The 16,185-nt window shown below is 37.0% G+C and overlaps 3 protein-coding genes across 4 annotated transcripts; 2 read left to right on the forward strand and 1 right to left on the reverse strand.

Annotated features, from left to right (window-relative positions):
• Positions 1-3,933: 3,933 nt before the first annotated feature.
• LOC149069246 (coiled-coil-helix-coiled-coil-helix domain-containing protein 2-like) lies at positions 3,934-8,404 on the reverse strand. Its single transcript, XM_089250906.1, has 4 exons — positions 8,210-8,404; positions 6,166-6,349; positions 5,737-5,962; positions 3,934-4,137 (listed from the first exon to the last, which is right to left on the reverse strand). Exons 1-4 carry the CDS (start codon positions 8,239-8,241, stop codon positions 4,112-4,114), a joined length of 468 nt encoding a protein of 155 aa, XP_089107032.1. The 5' UTR covers positions 8,242-8,404; the 3' UTR covers positions 3,934-4,111.
• Positions 8,405-8,708: 304 nt separating this feature from the next.
• LOC149069247 (uncharacterized) lies at positions 8,709-14,865 on the forward strand. 2 transcript variants are annotated; one of them, XM_089250952.1, is made up of 2 exons: positions 8,709-8,761; positions 13,791-14,865. In XM_089250952.1, the coding sequence occupies exon 2, from the start codon at positions 13,822-13,824 to the stop codon at positions 14,683-14,685; it is 864 nt and encodes a 287-aa protein (XP_089107078.1). In that variant the 5' UTR covers positions 8,709-8,761; positions 13,791-13,821; the 3' UTR covers positions 14,686-14,865. The 2 variants fall into 2 exon arrangements, with proteins under 2 accessions (XP_089107078.1, XP_089107079.1); XM_089250953.1 differs by lacking the exon at positions 8,709-8,761 and adding an exon at positions 8,768-8,840.
• On the forward strand, positions 8,834-10,118 carry LOC149069248 (zinc finger HIT domain-containing protein 2). Its single transcript, XM_089250951.1, has one exon. The coding sequence runs from the start codon at positions 8,943-8,945 to the stop codon at positions 10,062-10,064; it is 1,122 nt and encodes a 373-aa protein (XP_089107077.1). The 5' UTR covers positions 8,834-8,942; the 3' UTR covers positions 10,065-10,118.
• Positions 14,866-16,185: the final 1,320 nt, after the last annotated feature.

Consider the following 16,185-nt stretch of genomic DNA (forward strand, 5'->3'; position numbering starts at 1 on the left):
CGTTTGCTTTCTCACAAAACCGCAGCAACTTTCCTGTTTCTTACAAGTGACAGAGCTTCCAGTCCAAATTCAGGGCAGTTACTTAACTTAAGGAAAAGTAATAGCGGGGGGGCTGTTTATATTTACGGTCATACCATATATCGTCACTACAAATCTCCTTATACCCGTTTCATTTTCTACTTCTCTTAACTAAAACTCTGTTCCATAACAAGTCTCGAAGTTTGTATCATCATCCATTTCGATTCTCTGTCTCTATTCTACCATTCCTCACTTAGTTGCTGAGAAGAAAACTTTAGTAAACGACATTGCCCCCCCCCCCCCCACCAATCATTTTGATTCTCGTGGGGATTCTCAAAAGTTATACATGGACTCAGAGAATATTTGTTTCAAAGAATCATAGTACCACGGTAACATAATTTCCAGCTACAGTAAAATCCTGTTCAACTGGAATCTTTTACATTTCCCATGGCAACATTCCTTCTTGTTTACGAATGTTGAAATCCGCAACACTTTCCGTTTTGTTTGCGATCCCAGAAGTCCACGGCAATTTCTTTTGCGGATTGCAGGTTGAAGCAACCGCGGAACCCTTTGCTCTGCTTTGCAGGGTCAGATATTCCTACCAGCTTTCTTGTTCAAACACTTCCAGAAACTTGTTCAGGTTTGCGAGCATAAGCCTAGACACTTTGCTTCGTTTGGGATTTCAGCAGTCCACCGCAACCTCCATTCCGGTTGAAACTCAAACAGCCGCAGGATACTTCACTCTGCTTTACGAGCTCGGACAACGCACCTCCTCCAAGTAGCTTTTGGATTCTAGCTATTGCCTTCATTCTGGTTTGCGAGTTCATTGCCACACTTTTGTAACAGGGCCGTCTTAAGAACATCATGGACCCACGCATGAAGACGGCACTACTTTGTAGTTTGCAAGCTAGGAAAGCCTTGCCAGCTTTCTGGTTAGCAGGCTAAGTGAACCCAGAAACTTTCGTTCCAGTTAGGGGCCATTCAAGTATTACGTAAGCAGATTTTTAGCCATTTTTGACCCCCCCCCCTCCCCCTTGTCAGCAGCTTACAATATTTCATATCTTCAAAAAGGGTGGTTGATGACGTAAGCAACTTTCAACCCCCCCCCCCTCGTCATCAAATCCGAAACATCCTCGATGATGACGTAATACTTGAATGACCCCTTAGCGAAACCCCACAGCAACTTCCTTTCATTTTCCGCCAACTTTCTCTCACTTATACTGGCTTAGAAAGCCACAGCAACTTTCACGCTTGTTGGCTTAGAAAGCCGCAGTAACTTTCCTTCCACACCATGGGCGGAGATACGGGGGGGGGGGGGGGCAATAGTCAGACGTGGAGTCATGGCCTTGCCCCCCCCCCCCCAGACTTCCAAGTCAATCTCCGCCTATGTTCCACACCGATCATCCGTTTCTTACAAGTGACAGAGCTTCCACTCCAAATTCAGTGTATTATTTAGCTTAAGGCCAAGTGACAGCAGCTGTGTATTTACGGTCATAGCATGGACAGTGCAGATATGGTACCTGTTTCATTTTCTATTCATAGGTGGAGACAGTGCCGTCTTAAGGCACCCACCCAGGCATCTCAACAGAAGAGGCCTCACAAAAATGAGATCTGGTTGAAATTTCCGATAATTTGTTTGATAGGGCCTCAGAAAAATCAATTGGCCCATGATATTCTTACCTGAAAAGTCTGAGGGGTGGGCACGATGATAATGTCAATTCATATATAAGCAAATACATAATATTTGTCAGCTTTACATTTGACGCTGGGCGCTCTCCCCGTATCTCTGCCCATGTTTTTCTCTCTTTTTATACCTTTTAACTAAAACTATTTCCCGTAACAAGTCTCGAAGTTTGTATATCATTTATTCCGATTCTCTACCATTTCTCCCTTAATTGACGAGAAGCCAACTTCAACCAACCACAGTGCCTTCCTCCCTGTTATTTTGACTCTCGTGAACAGTGCCGTAACTAGGCAGGTACAAGTGCACCCGCGCAGGGCCCACTTAGAAAGGGGGAGCAGAATGGGATTAAATGCAAATCCTTGCACAGGAATAGCTAGTTACAACACTGCTCGTGGGGCTTCTCAAAACAAAAATTATACATGGTATCAGAGAATATATATGCGTTTCAAAGAATCAATCCCCACAGTAACCATTTCCAACTACGGTAAAAATCCAGTTCAACTGGGATCTTTTATGTTTCCCACGGCAACTTTCCTTCTTGTTTACGAATGTTGAAATCCGCGACACTTTCAGTTTCGCTTGCAATCCCAGAAGTTCACGATAATTTCTATTGCGGATTTCAGGTTGAAATGGCAGCGGGATCCTTCATTCTGCTCTGCAGGGTCAATACCACCACCACCTGATTTCTTCTTTGGAGAGCTACAGAAACTTTCGTTCTGATTTGCGAGCTTTGAAAAACAGCTATATTTCCCGTTTCAGATCTCAGAAGTCCACGGGACCTCCATTCGGATTTGTAATTCAAATGAAACAGCTTTTGAGGGCACGGACAACGCTCCCCCACACCAACTTCTGCTTCAGAAAACTACAGAAGCCTCTGCTCTGGTTTGCGAGTTCAATGACGCAACTCTGTTTCCCGTAATTGCAGAGAAGCTAACTTTAACTGCTATTATTTTTGTTAGGCCCCTCCTCTAAGTAATGCCCAGAGAATATTTGTTATAAAGCCCCACAGGAACCAAAAAAATTCCAGCTAGGCTTAAATCTATGTTCCACGCTGCACTTTTCATTTTGTTTGCGATTCCAGAAGTTCACGGTAACCTTTATTCCGAGTTACAGGTTGAAAAAGCTGCAGTATCCTTCATTTTGCTTTACTAGCTCAGACACCTACATAAATCTTCATTTTGGTTTGCAAGCTCAAAGCCACAACAACTTTCTAGTTTGCTGGTTAAGATAATACTTGAAAGCCCCTAATCTTTGAATAATTTGTAAAAAAAAACTATACTAGCACAAAAACGAACTGACATGATGCACACAGGCATCAAAATTTAAATTGTATTCTCACTGACTAATCAACAATCTCTGTCCCCTTAATTCTTACTTTGCTCACTCTTCCTGCCGAAATCAGGTAGATTTTTCTTATACATTTCATTACAGCAAAGCAGTATTCTTTTTCCTGGTTAAAATTGTTTGAAAGTTGACAAAGTATTGCTTCAGCATGACGATACTATAGTAATAAATTACAAGCGCTGTACAATTATTAGCTCATCTAGAAACTGAATGTTAATTATGCCGATAGACCTTTGAAGCTCCCACATTATAGGCTATAATTTATAGCTAGGTATAACTATAATGGAACATATATGAATTTTTATTTCAAAGTGATACAGTAAACGAATTACCAAATGGAAGTTTATATTTTTCATTTAAAAGGAGTTTCAATTGAGTAGAATAAACAGAGAGAGAGAGAGAGTGCACACATTTTACAAAACAATGTGAAACTCCAATAAAGTGCACTCACAGGACCAGACTTTTCCCATAAATGAAAGCGGTGATTTCTATACAAAGGGACACCCCCATCTCTCAGGCCTGGATTACTATACAAGTTTGATAAATAAAAGGTCTTTTTCAAAATTTACATTTATTCCAATGTAATACACCTAGATCGGGAAATGGATTACACTATAAAAGTTTTAAAAAAGGGTTTTTCCATAAATCTTGAAAAATGCAACCACTAATCTTATGTTAAATTCGCTCGAATGTATCCAATTGGCTGTTTTCGTAAAAGATCTTTAATCAAACTTTTACAGTGTCAGTCTTATTAGTTTTATTTTATAAAATAACTTTTATAATACAATACTGGCTTTACACAGATTTCAGCTCTACATGAAATGTTTTTTTTATCTTATTAGGAATAGATAATTTAGCTTCAGAAATAATAGAAACTGAGTGAAGGCTTTAATAAATCATATTTCACATTTTATTTAGATATTCACCTTATACAACAAATATTAACTACATATAAATCACTACAGAAGAAGTTGCAACAACCAAGTCTAAATTGAATTTATGTATTTGCAACATGTCCACAACTTCCCACATGAAATTTTAATCACCTATATATAGCTTCTAATCTCAGTAATCTGGACGTGCAGCCAATCCTAAAAAGAAAATTTGAAAATTCACCGGGTGAAAGATCTCAAAATAATTGAATTTTAAAACAACGCCAATAGATTAAAATAATTGGCTAGAATACAAGAAACGATTCATAGAAAACCCCAATTCATCACAAACCTGTACCATAGAATCAGAATAACGCAAGTCTAAAAACCTGATTAAGCAATAGCTAAAATACATGGATGAGTTAAAGTTATAGCGGTATGCAAGTCACATTTTCAAAAATTTTGACTCAAGCCCAGAAATGCAATCTAGAAGTGCTAAACTATTGAAAGAAAAAAATGAACTAAGTAATAGTTCGCTACTGGATTGCAAAATCAAAATTTTTAACATAGGAACTTTCTAACAATTTCAGTAAAACCTTTTTTTTTTTCCAAAATAAGAATTAATGACTTGCACCCACTGTAACTTTCAGATAGTGTCCATACAGATATAAATTAAGCTCAATGGAAAGTTACTATATATAGTTCAGGACTTGACAAACTGAAAAAAAAATTTAGGCACCTGAAAATTTTCTAGGGAACCAAGCATGATTTTTTTTCCCAAAGAAACAGTCCTAAATAATGTTTTTTTCGACTTTTCAGAGACAAAAAAATGGTTCCTTGGGAGACATGAAATCAAATTTTTAGGGCATTCTCGGACTGATTTAACAATCAGATATGGAAAATTTTAGGCACCAATAGTGATTATATAGTCGCCATGGCAACCAGCACCTGGAATTTTCAAGCACAATTTAATTCAATTTCTCAGTGTGTCACCAACCTCTGTCAGGGACATCTCTGTAAGCTGGAGATATTGATTTGTGTTACGATTACCACTCCAAATTATGCTTTGGAGTGTTTTTTTTTATAGGTGGAAATATAAACTATTCTGGGGAGCTGCAGATGAATCATGTATTGGGTAAGGGAGCCAAGGGTGACAAAAACCAGTGGAGAACCACTGGTTTAATCCCCTCTATAACAAATCATATTTGAGCTAATTAGTACTTCACGACATTGGCAAAACGCACAATAAACAAAAAATCTCTAGTTTGTCCCATGATGTACAAACTTTTAGGGGAAGATACCTGGTCAGCTGGAGAATGAACAGGAATGACAAGCTAATAATGGGTGGAAATGTTTTTTATTTAGTGATACTTTACACGAGTACAGTATGTGTACACGGTAAGTTTCACAAGAAGTGCTCAAAGTTTTTACCATCCAGTTATGCACGCTTCACAATGGCTAATGAATTGATTGGCGAACCCTTTCAAAAATACCAGCATTTTACGGACATTTGCTGCGGCGACAGATTCTTTTTATGCGATTGGTTAGAACTTTGAGCACTTGCAAAACTTTACAAGTACATGTACTATATACTAGTGTGAGTCATCGCTAGTTTTTCCACCCCATTGTTGGCTTGTCATTTTTCTGCACCTTCATTTATCTTCCAGCTGATAAGGTTAGGGTTTCCTGCCATACATTCCTACGTGACTATTTTGTTTTTCCTACCTCCCTTAAAAGTTTGTACGTCGAGTTGTGAATCGCCCTGTATATATTTCATTCAAACTCCGGCCATGAAAAAGCCTATAACACAATATTTACCATTTGCCTGCTGGCACTGCCTAAAAACTTCATTGAATCCTTGGCAGAGGCTAATATCACTTTGCTGCTGAGTGCACTCCATGAATTGTTTGAATTCAAACTGACAGGCATTCTGGTTCTGTGCTCCACCATAAGCTGGAGCAGGTGCAGCTGGTGCTGGAGCAACAGCTTCTGGTGCACTATCTCCACCAAGACCACCAGTTAAAGCAGCTCCCATGGTATGACCCTATAGAAGTTAAAAGATAAATAAAATCCAGTTCAATATTCCACGAAACAAATATTCAACTCTGAAAATAAACTACTGTTAATCATTGAAGCCTTTATGGAGAATCTTAAAATTGATATAAATTTTACATAAGCTAGCTAACTGGTTTTGAGAATCTAGTGTAGGAAAATTTCTTCAGGTTTTTTTTTAACGAAAAGACTTACCACAGCAGATCCTACTGCAACACCGGCAGCTGTTGTTGCCATCTGAGCAAAAAGACCCGGTTGTTTAGGAGCCATCATTGGTGCAGCCGGTGCCTGAGCCATAGGTACTGGCTGAGTATGTTGAGGTGCACGAGCTGGAACCGAAGGTGGCGGCGGTCTGGCAACAGGCCTTCTTGGTGCAGACCTAATGTGCAAAAAACCAAATGCTTGTAACAAACTGAAAACAAAAAAAAAAATAGAAGCAATTCTGCATGCAGTTGTGCCCCCCCCCCCCCCCCCCCGTCCTATAATAGGCAATCACCTCTATTCAACAGCAGTTTAAAGAAATGGCTTATCAGGATCTCCCAAAGTGTAATATACACCGAAAACTGACAAATGCAACAGAACAATCTTAAGATAATGAAATTTAAAAAAATTTTAAACTAACTCATCTGCGTAGAAAACTTTTCCCCACAGAACATTTTCAGTCAGTGGAGGACATGTTGCAGAAAAATTCAAAACATTCTGATTAGGGGTTTTGGATCATATTTCTGATCTTTCACAGTAAAATGACCCAAAACTCTCACCACAGCTCAGAAAGCTGAATAGGTGGTTCTGTTGATGAAAATATGAAATCAAAGACAGTTTTGTATGGGTAAATGGATGTGATCAAAACATTGAAATATATATTTCTGAGAATCAAGAACTACAACTCTTCCTCTAGGATTCCGTAAAACCTCAGGTCAAAAATATTTAAAAAAAAATTGGGTCAGATATTACACCTCAATCCAATTACATGTCCATTATTTTCAAGTTTTTGTGAATTTGAATGGTCTGTACCGTAATAGCTTAGATCAATTTCATTTGCTTCCACTAAAGAAGGGAAACAGGAAAGATGCCACAACAGATCTGTAACAGATGGTGGATGCCTTCAACTCATATTGAACCAATTATACTGGAAGTTACATACATTCATAACTCATTTGACAGGTACAGAGTAGTCACTTTACCACCATACGAAACCCTAGTAACAGTAAAAATCATCTAATGCAAATGAAATTCAAGGCATTGTTTCCAAATGTGCGCTCAAGAATGAGAAAAACAAAACTCTAGCTCACACACGACAACAAAATTTTAAAAAATTCAAACAGCAACACACTTTTATGCACTGCATGATCAGCATAGTAAAAAACTGTGAATGGCATTGGAACAGTATCTGTAACACCATAAATGACAACGTAGGCAAAGAAAGATCCCACAAAAGACTTGGTTCACTAATGAATGGCTTGGGGGAAACTTCCCAACCCTTTTCTCATCAATTCCTACTAATGTTTCCCCCTACCAAGAACAAAAATTTGCGACACATCGCCAAAAGTACCTATATCAGAGGTTCTGAAACTGTTCACCTCATCGCATGATTGATCAGGGGAAGAGGGTGCCGTTGGTGAAAAAAGTAAGAATCCCTGGATTACACAATAGCTGCACCCCCAGAATGGCCTATTCAAGAGCCATATATACAGAGGGTATATATGCGGAAGGATTATATGTTCGAGAATAATTCAGAAGGGGGCAGGGTTGAACGAATCTAAAAAAATTAACAAACCTGAATCAATATTTATCAGGAATCATTCATCAATTATATGCCCGCATAGGACATGCGGTTGAGAAAAAAAACGCATGACCCTTCAAAATTTTACAAGGTTCTGTGGCCTCTGTGAAGTGAGGAGTCATGTTAAAACTCATGTGATGATGCAACACCATCTCACATTATTGTGATCCATTATCATTTTGAAGTCATTATCAACAATGTCCACGAACTTGAAATATCACTTATTTTTCTTACATTAGTGTAAACAAAATCCACAAACAAATGAATGCGATTGAAAATTTTTCAAAACAAATTCATTCACGAACAAAAGAAATGACTTGATACAGCTAACTGCGCAATGCAATGCAAGAGTCGAAACATCACTCGCAATCGCACACACGGAAATACCGCAAAAAAATTTTATCATAAGCTGAAAGTAAATTTCTAATCATAATTAATTAATCTAATTATAATTACCTCATAGGTGCACTTCGTCCACGGCGTGGCATTTTGATGATAATTTATATTTAATCGTCTAATTAAGAGATCAATCAATGTAGAACGATACGATTCGTCCTCAAACGGCAAATGAATGACCGAGACGGAAATAAAAAAACTCAGTAACGTTTCTGACTTTTCTAGAAAGATCTGTGTGTGAGTCGAGTAGTTCACTTCAATGATATTTTGAACATAAAAAAATCTTCTTTTAAACATAAAAAAATCTTCTTTTAAACATAAAAAAATCTTCTTTTAAACATAAAAAAATCTTCTTTTAAACATAAAAAAATCTTTTAAACATAAAAAAATCTTCTTTTAAACATAAAAATCTTTCTTTGAGAAAATATAAATGAAGTTATTTTAAATTTTCATCATATTTATCGAAAATATTCACTTTTCAATCGTTGTAATTTGGTAACACGGTTGTGGCCTATAAAGATCTAGCATGAAATAGCCAAGTATTTCTAACAGCTCTGTATAAATCAGTTGAAGCTACCGTACTGTAAACAACGTAGGTGCTGCAATTGGGAAGTGAGTGTATAAATACGAAGTATTTTGTTTGTATTAGACCGTTATGAAGCTGTTTTGAGTGTATTTTCATTATTTGAGTGTAAATTTCATTAAATTTATTGTAATTCCAATGCTTTTTCAAAATTTACAAAGAGTTTTACACAATTTTTTTACAGCGAATTAGTAATTGAATTGATCAAAGATGAGTTTTTCTAAATTGCCAATGCCTTGTAAGTTTTGTGCTTCTAAAGACTCCAGTTATACTTGTCCAAGGTGTAATGCGCGTTATTGTTCTTCGGAATGTTTCAAGGATCGTGCTCACGAGCAATGCAGTGAACAGTTCTTCCAAGAATGGGTCATCTCTTCGCTCCATGACATGCCACATACAAATGACCGCACTAAAATGTTGGAAATCTTGAAAAAGATCTCCAGAGAGGATGATGATGGCAATGAGGAAGAAGAAGAGGATGACAGTTTATCCATGGATGCAAGATTTGCTGATCTCAATCTAGAGGATGATATCGATGAGAGCATCATATGGGACCGCTTAACCGACGAGGAAAAAGAGAAATTCAGAGCAGTATTAAGCAGTGAAGAAGAGCTTGGGAAAATTTTACCGAATGTTCATCCCTGGTGGACTGTGCGGAAAATCAAACTCGTCAAAGATGATGAAAGTACTGATATTGTAGATCGTCCACCTTTACCTTTGGGCATGAAAAGCCTTTCCTTGCTGATGTCTAAAAAGCCTTCGGAATACATATGCTATAATCTGATGAACGTCTTTTATGCTTACACGTTTTTGTTCAGGTTGTATCATTGTGACTTGAGAGAGTTCCACGAAAGCTGTGTGGATTCATTCTTTCGCCTTTGCCCAGTTTTCTCAGAGAACAAAAACTATTTATCCCTTGAGGAGTCTGTCCAGGACTCTATAAGGTTAATAAGCAGCGAGTTCAGCAGTGTACCTATGTTAGAAATTAAGAATCTGTGCAACGATGTAATTGACATCATCAAAGGACCGGAAAATGCCAACTCTCATAGCTATATGTTCTGCGCTTTAAATGATATAAAACTTTTAATCTTGCAACGATCAAAGTCGAGTAATGATAAGCTGTTAAAATGTAGTAGAAAACTATTGATGTTGACCGCCAAAAAAATTGATTTCCTGATGTCGTGGGTAATAGATTATTCAGATAACTTCTTGCTGCCGCTTATCAAAAACCTCCAATTGATGTTATTACCTGAACTAATTGAAAATGAGTGTGTCAGTCCAACACCTGTTATTGAAGAACCCAAAAAGAAAACATTGATTGAAGAATTAAATTGACAGTATTTTTTTTGGAAACATGTAATTATTAGGCAATAAAATCACACAAATCTCTATTTTTTCTTTCATTTTTCAAAGTATTGCAGTTGTAATGCATGAAGTTAAAAAAAAAAACCCTGGTAGACTTATTTTGAATTGTTTCATTAGCAGTGATTTATACATGGTGAAACTCTTATAACAATATATATATATACTCTATAATGATAACTGCTTATATGGTGGTTCTCAAACTTTTGTCACCGACGTCTCCCTTACCCAATTCATGGCTCATCTGCAGCTCCCCAGAATAGTTTGGTAGATATCTTTACTCATTTGCACAAGAACCATTTTAAAACTCAAAACAGGCACACAAATCAATATCTCCAGCTTGTCATGATGCCCACCCTAAGAAACACTGGCTTATATAACAATAATACTCTAGTCAGGTCCTGCACACTTTCTATACTGTTTAAAATAATTAAACAGTATAGAAAGATTACATTAATCTATTATGATATTATATTACTGTGTTCGAAAACGTTGAGACTTATTTTATTACTGAAAAATGAATGCAGATCGAACCTATTTATTTAGTTTTTTCTTCAAAATAACTATTCTGTGTAATTATGCATTTTCACCATTGCTCATACAAAGATGTAAATATGGATTGCAAGCCTTTCTTTTTGCAAAATCCTCCAGTGTCTTTGTTGTTGCATTTCTTTGGAACTTGAGAGAATCGTTGCTCTCCTTGATTTTGTCCCATGTGACTTTTTCCTAGAATAAAGAATTTGCTTAAGAAAGCAATGGTTCTCAGGTTCTGAAGAAGTGCAACAACAAAGGCACTGGAGGATTTCGCAAAACAAAAAGGCTTTCAATCCGCATTTAGATCTTTGTATGAACAATGGCAAAAATACATCATTGCGCAGGGTAGTTACTTCGAAGGAAACACCAATTAAACAGGCTGTATCTGTATTCATTCTTCCATAATAAAATAAGTCTCCCACCTTTTTGAATGTAGTAGTAGGCCTATAGTAGTTTCACTATGTTGAATTTTAGATATTTATTTCAAAGAGTGTTAATATTTATACAGTGCACACTGCTTAATATGATCACACCAGGACTTGTGGTTCCTGATAATAACCTATTGATAACTATATCTGAAAAAAAAAAAAATCGTGGAAGGAAGTACTATGACTACACACCGTTTAGATGAAAAGGAACAACTACGTTTTTCTTCCACACATCATGTTTTTTTATTTTGTTTTCATTCTGTTTCTGAACAAACAGAATGAGAGCTTTCCTTCAAGCTTTTTTTAATTCAAAAATTGTGAGAAGTTAGAATGGAACCATCTGCTGTGTAATGTGATGCTTTTTATAATCTCTCCACTCCCAGAGATAAATATTTGTACCTTCATTTTTAATGGTTTTAAAGGGTTTTTTCAAGACCTATATTTGTACCTAACTCAAATAGTCCTGGTAAAGGTATTGACTCAAATTAATTTTAAAAAATCTTTTTAAAGGGAAGTTTGATGTACAATACAAATCATTCAAAAAAATTTTTAATAGCCAGTTTTGAAGAAGGTACAGATCTGCAGTACATACCACTGATTCCCTTGTGAAAGTCTCCCGGCCCAGGAACTGTGAATGTGGTCAGTTGAAATTGACCAAGAACTGCATAAAAGGATTTTATTTTTACCTTACACATGCTTTCAGCTTTACGTGTACAGTGAATCATAGCAGCTGTTAAGCCTGACCAAGATATTATGAAATGAGTATGCAAATTTTTTCCTACAAAGGAGTCTCTGACCTTGCAGGTTTATAACGATAACTTATGGGGGAAAAGTGTGGTTGAAAATATACAAGAAAAAGAATTTTTGAGGGGAAAAAGATAACATAAACCAAAGTCTGGATCACTATAAACAAATTTTTTCCCATGTTATGGTATTGGACTTTGCAAACTGCTAACAATATCCAAATGATAACATTATATCCATGGTTCTAACAAGCGGTGACTGTATTATGTTCAATGACGTCACATTATTCTTACTCTCCTTCATCTACGGAACTGAGAAAAATCGATGTCAAGAGCAAATGAAAGTTTACCAAAGGATTTGTGAATCAAACCAGGGCTCAGTAAATCTCAGGTGACAGATCACTAAGGCAACTATAAAATTGGTATTGGCACCTAAATTTTTCCGTATGTGATTGCTAAATTGAAGTCTATGAATGACACAAAATTTTTTGATTTCAATGTGAACTTGCCTATATCCTTTGCCTATGCTAAAAGAGAAAGTCCTGAAAAAGTTGAAAAAAAATGAATTATTTTAGACTGTTTTTCTTGAGATTGAAAAAAATTTTAGGCACTAGCAAAATTTCTTAGGAGCCAAGGATGACTTACTTCAATTTGCCAAGTCTTGAAAACTTTTTTTTTTTGTCCTTTTCTAAAATTTTGGGTACTCGTTCTATAGCTCATCATTAATGTTTCAGCTAATAATGTTGTCTCATTGAACAGTGTATAAGTAACCTGCATGTGTTTTCAGTAACGAGAAGAGCATCAGTTGTAAATATCTTGTCACTGATTTAGCTGCAATTAAGAGATTTGAAAATGTACAACCAATCAAGAAAATTGCCATAGAATATGATGATGGGAAAAACATCATACTGGTAAACTACACCAAGAAAAAATTAGTTTCATTCTAGCAGAATGTTTTGCATTGGTCTGCAACAAGCCCTCAGCTATCATTGGAATTTTGACAGCATAACATTTCCAGTGCAATATATATGGAAACTTTGGCTGTATGAAGAGCCAAAGAACAGCCGCCTCGTTGGGCATTTTGCCTGTTGTGGCGTTGTATTTGTATTTGTATTTGTATTTGATGTTTAGGAAAGGGAAGCTCAACTCTGCCCTCACTGGGATTTGAACTCCAGTCTCTCATATGCTGGACTAGTGCTCTACCACTAAGCTATGAAAGCAGATAGCACAGTCCCTCTTTGGAGCATATAAATATATGCTGAATCGCTCGATGAGATAGACAATTTCCAGTGTTTTCTACACTTCAAATTCTTCCAGAGATTGTTCTGCAACGAACGTCACAGTTTGTGGAGATGTGTCATATTCTGCTTTGGGGAGAGTAACTGGAAACTAAGATTTTGTAGTCGATTCAAGTGGGATCCATGATCAGTTTGTGGTTATATAACATCTTCCAAAGACAACTAAGTGTGTAAGGATTTGTGGTGTTTCCTAAATATTTGGTATTTTTGCACCAATTTTATACAAATGGAAAGGACATAGTGGGCTATCATCATCTTCAATCATTGGTGCCCCAAGAGGAAAGAGCTGGTAATTTTTCCCTGACAGATTCCCCCACCACCAATAGTATAACATTAAGTATGGCTCGTGTAGATGTGAGGAAGTATCATTTTCCTGGGATTTCTCAGAAGTTTTTGCAACAGTGTTGTGAAAGAAAAGCATGGTAACTGTTATTCTGTTGAAAACTAAAACCTGTAAGTGGGACATCAAGAGATACCTGCAAATGATATCAGCCATAAATGAGGGAATATAGTAGGCTAAAACTCTAAACAAAATTTTGTCTCTCTTATTTTTACTCGTAGAAATCAAGATGTGTTTGCAACTGTTACTTGATTTTCATTTCATGGCAATCTTAATTACAATTTTTTTAAATATGTTGATGTGAAATCACAATTTTATCGAACTGGAAAAGTATCCCATTTCTTCTTTTCTTCCAGATTTGTGAAAGAGCATTAGTATCAAGACTGAATGATGGCTGCCTTCGTTTACTGTGTTTTGTCATGGATCAAAGGTCGACATTACCATACAATGCGACATGCTCTGAACTTGCAGTTTCCCCCGATAATGCATCAAGTCCTTGAAGAATCATTCACTTCACATTTTAATGAAATTTTTGTTATTGGCGATATCCACGGTTGTTACGATGAACTCGTCAAACTACTTGAAAAGGCTGAGGTATCTAGTGACAGGATTTTGAAACTGTTTGTGGGCGATCTCGTTGGGAAAGGTCCTAAGTCATGTGAAGTAGTCAACTTGATCAGAACTTCGCCATCCATGTTTTCCGTTAGAGGTAATCATGATGAAGTAGCTCTTGCAGAACATAACAGATTCAAAGTAGGCGAGAAATTGGATGAAAGAAATCAATGGATTCAAAATTTAAGTAAAGATGACCTTGACTATCTGAATAATCTACCATACACAATATCAATGCCGTCTCTCAAAGCTGTTATTGTGCATGCAGGAGTTGTACCTGGACTTCCAATTTCTCAAAACTGTCCTTCAGAAATGGTAACAATGAGAAACTTAATTGAAGGTGATCCTGTCTGGCATGGTGGTCTCAAAGCAACAAAGCATGATAGAACAGGAGTGCCTTGGGCATCATTGTGGGCAGGACCCAACCATATTTATTTCGGTCATGATGCAAAAAGAATGCTGCAGCAATATGATTTTGCAACAGGGTTGGACACTGGATGTGTTTATGGTAATAGCCTGACTGGCATTTTCATTAATGGGCCCCGGAAAGGAACTCTTATCAATGTGAGTGCAATGAAGATGCACAAAAAACCTGGTGCACCGGTGGATTCCAAAAACTTAAACTCTGACACCGTTTGATAGTCCTCAAAAACAAAAAAAATCACTCTCTTTTTTTTAACTGGAAACCAAAGCTATTTAGTGTTAATTTATATCACATGTTTCTGTGTACATGTGAGAACAAGTTTCCCCCCCCCCTCCTTTTGTTAAATATGTAAAATTAAGATAAACAAATAAAGAACTTTGAAAATTTCCCTTAAATTATTGATAGCATAACAGTCTATTCAGAGCATAGAACAGTGTGAATCATTGCATTGAAAACCCATTCAGACTAATCCCCCCCCCCCCCGCTCCATCTAAAAAACAATAGATAGAGCACCCGGACCAATAGATTTTATTTTTAAGAGGAAAAGTGACCATTACATACAAGCACATATAATATATACCAGAAGTTTTAAACTGTGTGCAGAGAGAGAGTGTTTCCACCAGGTGCCACAAAAAGGTACTACTAAAGTACTACAGCACCTGTCTGAGTAAATGCCTTCAACGATAAATATGTAGGTGATGCATCATAATTGTAAAGCTATACACATTACTGATCATATACGTAGAGCAGAGGTAGCCAACCCATGGCATGCAGGAGTGGCAGACGAACATTTTCCAAGAATTAAAGGAATTCTATTTCATTTTTCAATAAAAGAAATTCTGTCCAACTTTTAACCATTCCTTTTCTTATGAATGATGGTATTGTAGACTGCCAAACCTTTTCTTTGCAAAATATTACAGTATTTTGCAGAAATGTAAAACAGGACGCATGGTCTGATTTTTAAAATTTGCAGAGCAGTATGTGCATCAAAAATAGTCTTGATTATGGTACGGCTTGGGAAAAGAGCACCCCTGACAAAGAATCTTACAAGAAATGTTGCTCAATCATTTTGCATGTGTGTAAAGCTAGGGCCACACCAGTGTCCAGCCAGTCCCAACACATTCCAAGGTTGGTCATGGTAGAATAATATGGCCACTCCACCATTGGCAATGATGATCAAGTGTTGGGGCTGGAAGATATTGGAAGGCTGATCAAAGAAGAATGGCCAGGAGCTTCCAGCCTTGAAAGAAAGAAAAAAAAGCTTCCAGCCCAAGCCAAGGAGCCATTTTCCTTCTCAATCTTGAAACCATCTTGCCACACATTGGTTGAAAAACCCCCAACAATCACATGTGTTAGCATATTAAATTGTTCTGAAAGCAAATATTTGCCAAGGAACATTGAGCCAGTGTGTAGCCCAAGTTTATGCTGCTGGTGCTTCATTGCAGCAGGAGGAAGCAAATAATACTGGAAGCAAATAACCATCGGCCAGCCTTTCTTTCTTTAAATCCGATTACAACTCTGGTCTATCGCCATGGGCAATTTACTACTGATTGAGTTGTGCCGGACGTGTGAGTATGTGTACCTAACAGGCCAAGTGTGTATTTTTGAGTTAAGTGTGATATTTTGAATATTTTTACTATTGTAGGCCTGTTGCTAGCTGTGGCAAGACTTTTCAATAGAGAGATTGGCTCGCATTCGCACCTCAAAGTTGGGAG

Source organism: Pholcus phalangioides, unplaced genomic scaffold, assembly GCF_987345545.1.
Source record: "Pholcus phalangioides strain wild (caught in Gottingen) unplaced genomic scaffold, Ppha-v1.0 ptg000024l_1, whole genome shotgun sequence".
Lineage (NCBI taxonomy): Eukaryota > Metazoa > Arthropoda > Arachnida > Araneae > Pholcidae > Pholcus > Pholcus phalangioides.

Coding starts and splice junctions, on each gene's coding strand:
- LOC149069246 (XM_089250906.1), bottom strand. CDS start 8,241: ATGCCACGCCGTGGACGAAGTGCACCTATGAG. Junction 5,963..6,165: donor TTGCAGTAGGATCTGCTGTG/GTAAGTCTTTTC, acceptor TAACTTCTATAG/GGTCATACCATGGGAGCTGC. Junction 4,138..5,736: donor GCAGTGCCAGCAGGCAAATG/GTAAATATTGTG, acceptor TTTTCTTTTTAG/GATTGGCTGCACGTCCAGAT.
- LOC149069247 (XM_089250952.1), top strand. CDS start 13,822: ATGATGGCTGCCTTCGTTTACTGTGTTTTGTCATGGATCAAAGGTCGA.
- LOC149069248 (XM_089250951.1), top strand. CDS start 8,943: ATGAGTTTTTCTAAATTGCCAATGCCTTGTAAGTTTTGTGCTTCTAAA.